The sequence below is a fragment of the Bubalus kerabau genome, chromosome 19 (genome assembly GCF_029407905.1).
Source record: "Bubalus kerabau isolate K-KA32 ecotype Philippines breed swamp buffalo chromosome 19, PCC_UOA_SB_1v2, whole genome shotgun sequence".
Classification (NCBI taxonomy): domain Eukaryota; kingdom Metazoa; phylum Chordata; class Mammalia; order Artiodactyla; family Bovidae; genus Bubalus; species Bubalus kerabau.
Window position 1 is genome coordinate 28,529,371 of NC_073642.1, and position 12,028 is coordinate 28,541,398.

Sequence of the window (12,028 nt, forward strand, 5' to 3'; positions counted from 1 at the left end):
CTGTATAATCAAAGCTATGGTTTTTCCAGTGGTCATGTATGGATATGAGAGCTAGACAATAAAAAAGGCTGAGCACTGAAGAATTGATGCCTTCTACCTGTGATGCTGGAGAAGACTCTTGAGAGTCCCTTGGACTGCAAGGAGATCCAACCAGTCCATCCTAAAGGAGATCAACCCCGAATACTCATTGGAAGGACTGTTACCGAAGCTCCAATACGTTGGTCACCTGATGCAAAGAGACAACTCATTGGAAAAGACCCTGATGCTGAGAAAGATTGAAGGCAGGAGGAGAAGGGAAGGACAGAGGATGAGATGGTTGGATGGCAAACTCCAGGAGATGGTGAAGGACAGGGAAGTCTGGCATGCTGCAGTCCATGGGGTCACAAAGGGTCAGACATGGCTGAACGACTGAACAACAGCAACAACGAAACAGAAAGAGAATCACAAATACAGAAATGAACGGATACCTGTGAGGATTTGCTTGTGGGAACTGCCAGACTGGAGTAGAGGTTAAGAGATAAAAACACTATGAATAATGTAAGTAAACAAATAGGATATAGTATGCAGCAGATGAAAATAAAGCCATGATTTTGTAATATCCTTAAGTGGAGTGTATTCCATTAAAATACTGAATTTCCATGTTCAGTAAACATAGTAATATTAATCAACTGTACTTCAATTTGAAAAGAAATAATGAATGGATAGCTACAAACACAGAAAACAATCAAGAAGAAACATCAGTAAAATTGAAATGGGGAAGTTGTAAAAATAAAGATCCTGTCTAGAAATTAATCTGGAGATTATTAAAAATGTTCATGGTTCATCCACTAGCAAAAAACAATATGGAGGTTCCTTAAAACTAAAAATAGAATTGTGTTCAGAAACAGCAGTCACATGCCTGGGCATACAGTCAGGGAGAAGCGACATTTTCAAAGACAAGGATACCCATGCCATCCTTGCCAGACTGGTTTCCATACAAAGACACTGCTGCAACCTAAGTGTGTAAGGACACAGAAATGAACAAAGAAAATGGGATACACACACAATGCTATATGACTCAGCCATAAAAAGCAATGAAACAATGGGATCTTCAGGCACAGGGAAGAAGGTAGAGATGATCATAGCAACTGAAGAGAGACAGTAAGCAACAAATTTAATATGATATCACTTCTAGGTGGAATCTAACTGGAAACATGTGAGCTCCTTGAGCAAAGATACACAGTTCACAGACTTAGAAAAAAGAACTTATTGTTAGCAGAGAAGAAACATATTTGGCCAATAGAAAAGAGCTACTTGAACTAACATATGCACACTACTATTTAGAAAATCAATCACCAGACTCTTCCATCCATGGGATTCTCCAGACAAGAATATTGGAGTGGGTTGCCACTTCCTTCTCCAAAATCAATCACAAGGACTCACAAAAGGAATGATACTCCACTCTCTGTAATAACCTATACAGGAAAAGAACTCAAAATACAACAAATATACATCTATATATGAGTGAATCAAGTTGCTATGAATTAAAAAAAAAAAACACCCACCATGCTGTAATTAACCCATATATCAAGTTCAAATAACTTGATAAACACAAAAAATATAGAAGATATGTTGACTCTATTCACCTCATCCCATGGTTACCTTGGCTGGTTTCACATCTCTGGAGACTGGGCAGGCTTTGGGGGCCCACGGCTGGATTGTTGTGGGGCTCAGGATCCTGGGAGGATGTGGCAGGCAATGTGACCCCACGATGTTCCTGGAGTCCCTTTGCCCTCTGCACGAGTCCCCATCCCTAGACACAGGCAAAATAGATTAAGAGATTTGAGTTAACGTAGACAAACATATATACATCAAACAGATGATTGAAACTGACCTACTGAATAGTAGATGGACGTTTACTCAACACACTGTAATCACCTAGATGGGAGCAAGAACTTGAAAGAGAATAGATAAATGTTCAAACGTCAATGAATCAAGTTCCTGTACACTTGAAACATATACATTCGGAAATCATCTCTTTTCTAAAATAAAATAACATGGAAATTACATGGAAATAAAATGTGTGGGGCTGAATAAAGCTGCCATCTCCAGGCCATTTTCCATACAACTTGAAAAGCTGTACTGAGCATTAAGTACTCTCAAAGTCAGAGGGTCCGGAGGTAAAAAACAGCTGATCTCCATAAATGTCCTAGGGGTGGTCATTAGAAAAAATTTAAAACAGGGCTGAGTTCGAAGAAGCCAATCTGGAGAGGTGAGTTGAACTCTTCCTTGAAAACAAATCACATGAAAAGAGGTCAACATCGCTAAATATTAGAAAAGCAGATTGAAACCCCAGGAAGCTATCACCTCACAGAAGGCAGAATGGCTATGGTCAGAAACTCGACAAACAGTAACTGCTGATGAAGATGCAGGGGAAAGGCAATACGGAGAATTCCGTATTTCACGCAGGAGAACCCGAACTCATGTTTTTGCTGCAGGAAATAGGGGGTATTCACAAGGACCTGATGCTAAGCACTCCACTCAACTTGCTATTGTACAAAGTCCAAACACACAATAGAGATACCCCATAGATACGAAATACCTGAATTAAGCAGCTGTATGCTGACAGCAACCACAGTATTATAACTCGGCTATGCTGCAATGTAGTATTGGCAAGATGTTAAAGGAAAGGAAAGCAGGGCCTCCTCTGTTATAAATGACCTCCCTGACTTGGGATGCTATCCCATCCCTGGAGGCTGAGCAAGCTTGGGTCCCACTCTGGACTGGGGAGGGGTGGATATAGCCTGGCACGGTGCCCTTTGTTGAACCATTTTTAAAGGGCTACTATCTGTTATGTTCTGGCTGGGACCAGAGTCCCACATGGCATGAAGCCCTCCGGGAATTTGAAGACAAGATTCAGCTAGGCCTGACCTCTCCTGGCACTGGGTTCCCAGCTCAAGCCTGTTTCCTGAGAGGGCAGCCTTCTAGGCACCTAAGTGCCCTCAGCACTGTGCTCTGGACCTGGAAGGCATTAGTCTGGACATTAGCTTGTGTGAGGCTTTAGGGGGAAAAAGTAGTGAGTTTCAAGCCCTTTCCTTCTTGCTCAGGCACACTCCACTCTATTTCACAGCCCAGGAAGCCAACGGGCCCTAAGGATCTGGTTGCCCCAGGAACCAATGCTGGGCAGGCGAAAGTGCTGCCGCCTTGTGGACATTTTCTGTAACTTGTAATTGAGGGCGCACACAGGCACCTCAATTCACAAGGGTTGTGGTTCTCTTAATGATAGCTGCCCTCAGGAAATGCCATGGAGCAGATGTTGGAAAAATATATTCCCAAGACAGCCAACTGTCAGGAAGCCAACTCCTAAATTGTCCTCACACCCTTTAAAGAAAAAACACAAACAAAACAAAATCAAACTTCCACCCCAGGACAAGATGCTCAGCATCCCTATATCAAAACGACAATGACAAATCAGATCCCACCACTCACAAAGGCCATTGTCAAAATTTGACAAACTAGAACTATGGGAGACAGCATGGAAGGAAAAGAATCCCCTAAGCTGTAGGTGGAAATATACACTGACTACAACCAGTATGTGGACAGTCTCTGAATGTTCACAAAAAAGCTATCAAGAGGGCTAAGGTGGAAAAAGTGATGCTATCAAGATGGATATGTGTGTGATGCTTTAAGAGGAAAAAGCAGTGAGACACAAACCCTTCAGTGGTTGCTCAGGCACATTCCACTCTGTTTCACAGGCGGAGAAGCCGACTTTCCCGAAGCCTCTGCTTGCCCCAAGAACCAGAGGTGGGCATCGAAAAGTGCTGCCGCCTTGTGGACATTTCCTGTAACTACAACTGACCACCAGGGCTTACTGGCACCTCTAATTCACAAGGGCTGGGGGACTGTTCTTGATGGCTGCCCTCAGGAAATGTCCTGTGTTGGGTACTTCAAGATAAATTCCAAACACAAACGACTTTCAGGAAGCCAGCTGCCTCAGGTCTATTTTCCTCACACCCATAAAGGGTAAAAAAACCCCAACAAACCCCATACCTCCACCTAGGACAGGATGCTCAGCATCCCTAATCATTACAGGAGGAATGCCAATGAAAATGACAAAGAAAAATCAAATCCCACCAGTCAGAATGGCCATACTCACGTCTACAAACAATAAATGCAGGAGTGAGTTTGGAGTAAAGGGAAACCTCCCACACTGTTGATGGGAATGTACACTGGCAACAACCACAACAAAGGACAATGTCGGCATGCCTGAATAAAAGCTATCAAGACACTAAGCCTAGGGTCTGACATGACCACACTTGGGCTTATACTATCCTATACGAAATTTAGAAAATTCTACTTTCATGCATGAAATTTGTACCTATCTTTTCATTTATGAAATATAGAAAAATTCTCTTTCACATATGAAATATGCACTTATATTTATATCTGTGAAATATAGAAAATTCTCTATTCATATATGAAATATGCACTTATATTTTCATCTGTGAAATACAGAAAATATTTTCATATATGAAATATGCATTTATATTTTCATCTATGAAATCCAAAGAATTCTATTTCTATGTATGACATGCACCCATATTTTCACATGAGAAATATGGGAAATTCTATGTTCATATATGAAACATGCACCCACAGTGTCATATATGAAATATAAAAAATTCTATTTTCGTATGAAATATGCACCCATAGCTTCATATATGAACTATCAAAAATGTTGTTTTCATATATGAAATATGCACCCATGTTTTCATATATGTAATAAGAAAATTCTATATTCATCCATGAACTATTCACCCATGTTTACATATATAAAATACTAAAAATTCAATCTTCATCCATGAAATATGCACCATATTTTCATACATGACATCAAGTTCTATTTTCATCCTTGAAATATGCACCCATGATTTATATATGAAGTATAGAAAATTCTATTTTCATCTTTGAAATACTCATGCATGTTTTTATATATGAAACATGGAAAATTTCATTTTCATCCATGAACTATGCACCCATGTTTTCATATAAGAAATATAGAAGAGTATATTTTCATTTGTAATATATGCACCCATCTCTTCATATATGAAATATCAAAAATTCTATTTTATCCATGAAATGTGCACTCATCTTTTGATACATGAAAATTCATGCATGTATCATACTTTCATATAAGAAATAGAAAATTATATTTTTTACATTAAGTATACACATATATTTTCATATATGAAATATAGAAAATTGTATTTTCATTCATTAAATTTGCACTCATGTGTTCATATAGAATATACAGAAAGTTCTATTTTCATATATGAAACATTCACCCAACTTGGGCTTCCATCCCAATCCTGGAGCCTCAGCAGGTTGTCTTCATGGCTGGACTGTGGTGATGTTGAATCGACCAGGCTGGTTGCTCTTCGTTAAGGCCCCTCTGAAATCTGTACTTTCAGGTTTGATGTGGCAGGGACCACAGTCCCTAGGGCACACAGTTGATGGTGTCCTGACACTTTGGCCTCAATGACCTTGGAAAAGTCACCTAGCTTTCACATCTCCTGGTGCTGGGGTCCCCAGCTTAGTCTCTTTCCTGAGAGTGCTGTCTCCTAGGCACCTCATCAGGGTGCTGTGGTCCAGGCTGGGATTAGTCTGCAGGAAAGGAGTGAAGCTTGAGGGGGAAGAAGTATTGAGACTAAGCCCTTGTTCGGGCACAGTTCAGTTCAGTCGCTCAGTCATCTCTGACTCTTTGTGACCCCATGAACTGCGGCATGCCAGGCCTCCCTGTCCATCACCAACTCCTGGAGTTCACCCAAACTCATGTCCATTGAGTTGGTGATGCCATCCAACCACTCATCCTCTGTCGTCCCCTTCTCCTCCTGCCTTCAATCTTTCCCAGCATCAGGGTCTTTTCAGATGAGTCAGCTCTTTGCATCAGGTGACCAAAGTATTGTAGTTTCAGCTTCAACATCAGTCCTTCCAATGAACACCCAGGACTGATCTCCTTTAGGATGGACTGGTTGGACCTCCTTGCAGTCTGAGGGACTCTCAAGAGTCTTCTCCAACACCATAGTTCAAAAGCATCAATTCTTTGGTGCTCAGCTTTCTTTATAGTCCAACTCTCACATCCATACATGACTACTGGAAAAACCATAGCCTCAACTAGATGGACCTTTGTTGACAAAGTAATGTCTCTGCTTTTCAATATGTTGTCTAGGTTGGCCATAACTTTCCTTCCAAGGAGTAAGTTTTTTTAATTTCACGGATGCAATCACCATCTGCAGTGATTTTGGAGCCCCCCAAAATAAAGTCAGCCACTGTATCCCCACCTAGTTGCCATGAAGTGATGGGACCAGATGCCATGATCTTAGTTTTCTGAATACTCAGCTTTAAGCCAACTTTTTCACTCTCCTCTTTCACTTTCATCAAGAGGCTCTTTAGTTCTTCTTCACTTTCTGCCATAAGGGTGGTGTTATCTGCATATCTGAGATTATTGATATTTCTCCCGGCTATCTTGATTCCAGCTTGTGCTTCTTCCAGCCCAGCGTTTCTCATGATGTATTCTGCGTATAAGTTAAATAAGCAGGGTGACAATATACAGCCTTGACATACTCCTTTTCCTATTTGGAACCAGTCTGTTGTTCCATGTTCAGGCACATTCCACTCTAATTCACAGCCTAGCAAGCCCAAACTTAAGCTCTGGTTGCCTGAGTTGGGTGTGGGAAAGTGCTGCCGCCTTGTGGACATTTTCTGTAACTGCAACTTGGCCACCTGAGCTTACTGTTCCCTCCAATGCAACAGACCTCGGGGGCTGTTAATGAAAGCTGCCTTCAGGAAGGCTTCCCTGATGGCTCAGATGGTAAAGAATCTGCCTGCAATGCAGGAGACCCGGGTTCAATCCCTGAGTAGGGAAGATACCTGAAGAAGGGAATGGCAACCCACTCAAGTATTCTTGCCTGAGGAATTCTATGGACAGAGGAGCCTGGCAGGCTATAGTCCATGTGGTCACAAAGCATCAGACACAACTGAGCGGCTTCCACACCACATGCCTTCATGAAAGGTCCTGGGGCAAGTACTGCAGAAAAATTACAAATCCAACTAACTTTCAAAAAATCAACTACAAGAGGTAAATTTTCTTCACAACCATAAAGGGGAACAAAGAAAAAAGAAAAAACTTACTGCTATAGGACAAGATGCTGAGCATCCCTAATTATAACAGGAGGAATGCCAACCAAAATGACAACAAGGAACCAAATCTCACCAGACTGGCCATCCTCAAAAGTCTACAAACAATAAATGCAAGCTAAGCCTACCATCTGACATTCCCATACATATAGCTATATCCCAGGAAAACCATCTTTCAAGAAGTCATATGCACCCCAACGTTCACTTCAGCACTAGTTAAAATATCCAGCAAAATATCCACCTTCAGATTAAAGCTTAAAAAGAATGATGAAAATGAACTATTATTCAACCACAAAAAACTATTACTGAAATCATGAAATTATGCCACTGGTAGCCACAGGGATATATCTTGGAGAATCAAACACTAAGTGAAGTCAGACAGACAGAGGAAGACTATATAGCAAGTGATATCCCTTCTAGGCAAAAGAAAAAAAGAGATACAAAGGAATTCAATTACAACTTAAAAAACCCAAAGGGCCAAAGATGAATTAGGAAGTCAGGACTAACATATACACAGAAATGTATATCTGTAATAGATAATCCACAAGCATTGTCTCCTTCCCCTTTTTTCCTTCCACAGAAATCCATCTCTCTACCATATCCACAGAAATCTGTATATGTAATAGATACTCCACAAGGACACGATATTCAGCAGAGAGAACTTACTCCACCTTCTGCAATAACTTTTACGGCAGATGAATCTGAAAAAGAATACATATGCTTTACATACATATCATAACTCATTCAGGTAGCTGGATACTGACAAGAGGCACAACACTGCACACCAACTACACTCCAGCATACCACAGGCTTCGGTCCAAAGGCTGGACTGGGGTGGGGTGGAAACCGCCAGACAGGGTGCCCTTAGTTGAGCCCCCTCTTAAACTTGTAACTTCTTGTTTGCTCTGACAGGGACCATAGTCCTTAGCGCACCCAAACGATGTGACAACCGTCCGGTCTCAAGGACCTTGGAAATGCCACCTAGCTTTCAGTTCTCCTGGTGCTGGGGTTCACAGCTTAAGCCTCCTTCTTGAGAGTGCAGCCTCCTAGCACCTCAGCAGGGTGCTATGGCCCCCGTTGGGATGACTCTGAGGAAAGGAGTGAAGCTTTAGGGGGAACAAGTAGTGAGACACAGGCCCTTGGGAGTTTGCTCAGGCACATTCCACTCTAGTTCACAGCCTAGTAAGCCAAGTCTTCCTTAGGTTCTGGTTGCCCGAAGAACCAGAGTTGGGAATGAAAAACTGCTGCCACCGTGTGGACATTTTCTGTAACTACAACTTGACCACCTGCGCTTACCCACCAGTCTACTCTGAACGTGGGATTCTCCAGGCACGAATGGTGGAGTAGGTTGCCATTCCCTTCTCCAGGGGACCTTCCCAACCCAGGGATTGAACCTGGGTCTCCTGCATTGCAGGTGGATTCTTTACCACCTGAGCCACCAGGAAAGCCAGACCTGTGCTTATTGGAACCTCCAATTCACAAGACCTCAGGGGCTGTTAATGACAGTTACCCTCAGGAAAGGTCCTAGGGAGAATATTCCAGAAATAAATTACAAACACAACCCACTATCAAAACGTCAACTGCAACAGGTATATTTTCCGCACAACCATGGAGGAGAAAAAAAAAGAAAAGTAAAAAACCATACATTCACAGGACAAGATGCTCAGCATCCCAAATTATTACAGGAGGAATGCCAATCAAAACAACAAGAAATAAAATCCCATCAGTCAGAATGACCACCCTCAGAAGTCCACAAACAATAAATGGGGGAGAGGGCCAGGAGGAGAGGGACCCTCCCTACACCACTGGTGGGAAGGGACACTGGCAATAGTCACTAGAAAGGGACAGTCATCACATGCCAAAAAAAGAACACTTTCAAGAGAACTACGCCTAGGATCTGACATTCCCACACCTGGGCCTGGTATCCTGATAAAACCATCATTCAAATGACACACACCCCCCAGTGTTCACTGGAGCACTACTTAAAATAGCCAATACACACAGCCATCAAAATGTCCACTGACAGATTAAAGCTCAAAGAAGATGTGGTACATATAGGCACATGGAACTTTGCTCAACCTTCTGCAGTAAATTCTATGGAAAAAGAATCCAAAGAACAGACATCCTCTACGTATATGTCAATACTGAATCAAGTGTTTTACACTGACAGTAAGCACAAAACTACAAATTGACTGTATTCCAACATAAGATCGGCATGAGGAAAAGAAAAAAAGCAATGCCTACTTTATTCCCTGCAACCTCCCTCTCTTGGGCTGCTATCCCATCCCTGGAGCCTGAGCAGGCTGTGTCTCATGTCTGGACTGGGATAGCATCCAGAAAGCTAGGTGGAAACAACCAAAATTTTAAAAGAAATGGGTAACCTTGCGATTTTGGCCCCACTACATACAACAGCTAAGACAGGGAATCAAGTTAACTGTAGAAGAACAGATGAATGGATACAGACAACAGGGTACATATACATAATACAATATTTCTCAATAATAAAGAAGTAGGAAATAATGCCACATTCAGCCATGGGAAGGCAGACAGGGAGAGACGAGTATCCTATGATTTTGCTCCTAGGTGGAATCTAAAGATGCATAAAAATTAATTTCTTGCCTGGAGACACTGCCTCATAGACTTAGAAATTTCCAGTCACAAATATATAAAGATGCGGGGCATGGAGAAATGAGTAACTTCAGACTAATATATGCCCAATACTGTTTATAAAATAAATGACCAGGACCCACTGTATAACGCAAGTAAACTTACTCTGCACTCTGTAATAACCTATATGGGAAAAACCCCAAAATATATATATATATTTACGTATTAATAGAAATGAAACAAGTTGTGGTAGAAAGAAAAAAAAACACCCACAAGATAGTAATTCACCTACATACTTCAGTTCAAATGATGGAAAAAAAAACAGAAAAAAACAAAAAAGAAATGCTGACTCTAATCAGAGACACCGATGTAAAGAACAGACTTGTGGACTTAGTGGGAGAAGGCAAGTGTGGGATGATTTGAGAGAGAGAATAGCATTGAAACATGTACATTAGCACATGTAAAACAGACAACCAGCACAAGTTCCACGCATGAAGCAGGGCACCCAAAGCTGGTACTCGGGGACAACTCAGATTCATGTTGATGTATGGCAAAAACCATCACAATATTGTAAAGTACTTATTCTACAAATAAAATTAATTAAAAATAAAAATTTTTTAAAAGAAAAAGATTTTAAGTAGGAAAGGGTCAAAAAATTTTTTAAGAAAAGGCTAGTGTCACATCCCTGGAGCCTGATTGGCTTGGGTCCCAAGGCTGGAGTGTCCTGGTGCTGAGGGAGCATGTAGCAGGCCGTGTGCCTCCACATGGATCTGGAGTGACCTGTTGTCCTCCAGATGCAGGCGGGAGGGCTAGTTTAAGGGATTGGAATTAACATATACACATTAATATACATCAAATAGATGATCATCAAGTACCTATGGAATAGCATAAGGAAGTTTACTGAACACACTCTAGTCACCTATATGAAAAAAGAACCCAAACGAGAATAGATATATATTATGTATTAATATAACTGAACCAAGTTCCTGTACATCTGAAACAAACACATACAAATCACTAGTACAGCCCAGCATAAACAACAAAAAACTCAATTAAAAATGCCCAAAAATCTACCTGCACATTTCTCCAGAGAGGTCATAGAGATGGCCATAAAAGATGCTCAGCATCACGAGTTCTTAGAGAAAAACAAATCAAATGTACAACGAGGTGTCACCTAACACCGATCAGAATGGCCACATCAAAAAACCTACAGGAACAAATTCTGCAGAGGGTGTAAAGAGAAGGAAACCCTCCTACCCTATTGGTAGGAATATAAAATTGTACATCCACTAGGGAATACATTATGGAGGGTCTTAAAAAACGAAATATAGAAGTACCAAGTGACGCAACAATTTCATACCTAGGTTTAGATACAGAGAAAACCAAAATTTAAAAACACACCTGTACCGCAAAGACCACGGCAGCACTAGGTGCAACAGCCACGACAAGGAAGCAACCCAAGTATACCAGGAAGATGAAAGGATACAGGAAACGGGGCACATATACCCAGAGCAGTATTACTCAGACATATATAAGGATGAAACATGCCATTTGCAGTTACAGGGAGGAAACCAGAGGTGATCATACTAAGTGAAGTGAGATGGAAAGACAGATATCACAGAATATCCCTTCTGGTGGAATCTAAAAATGGATACAAATGAACTTCATCACAAAAGAGAAACAGATTCACAGACTCAGGAAAGAGAGTTATGGTTGCCAAAATGGAAAGGAGGGGGTTGCAAAGAGTAATTAGCTGGTTCAGATCAATATATACACCTTAGAACAGGTGCTGCTGCTGTTGTTTAGTCACTCAGTTGTCTCCAACTCTTTGTGACCCCATGGTCTGTAGCCCATCAGGCTACTCTGTCCACGGGATTTCCCAGGCAAGAATACTGGAGTGGGTTGCCATTTCCTGCTCCAGGGGATCTTCCTGACCCAGGGATTGAACCCATGTCTCCTGCAAGTCTCCTGCATTGCAGGCGCATATTTTACCACTGAGCCACCTGGGAAATCATAAAACAGGTGCTGAAGGGCTCTTAATAGTCACAAGTCAGACAAGGCTGTAAATGACACCTGACCTTAAGAAATGTCCTGGGGTAAGTTATGAGAAAGCATTCCAAACAGGGCCAAGTTTGAAGAAGTCAGTTTCAAGAGGTAAACTGTACTCATAAGGCATAAAATAATAAAAGCACAAGGAAAGATACTCCACATCAGTAATTATTAAATCAATGCCAAACTACAATGA

The 12,028-nt window shown here is 41.4% G+C and overlaps 1 protein-coding gene across 1 annotated transcript in view; it reads right to left on the reverse strand.

Moving 5' to 3' along the window:
• Window positions 1-12,028, reverse strand: part of LOC129633903 (uncharacterized) — a 71,314-nt gene that overhangs the window by 56,229 nt on the left and 3,057 nt on the right. Inside the window, exon 4 of the mRNA XM_055555880.1 lies at window positions 1,642-1,792. Coding sequence (XP_055411855.1) covers window positions 1,642-1,792 — 151 coding nt within the window. The remainder of the gene's footprint in view (window positions 1-1,641; window positions 1,793-12,028) is intronic.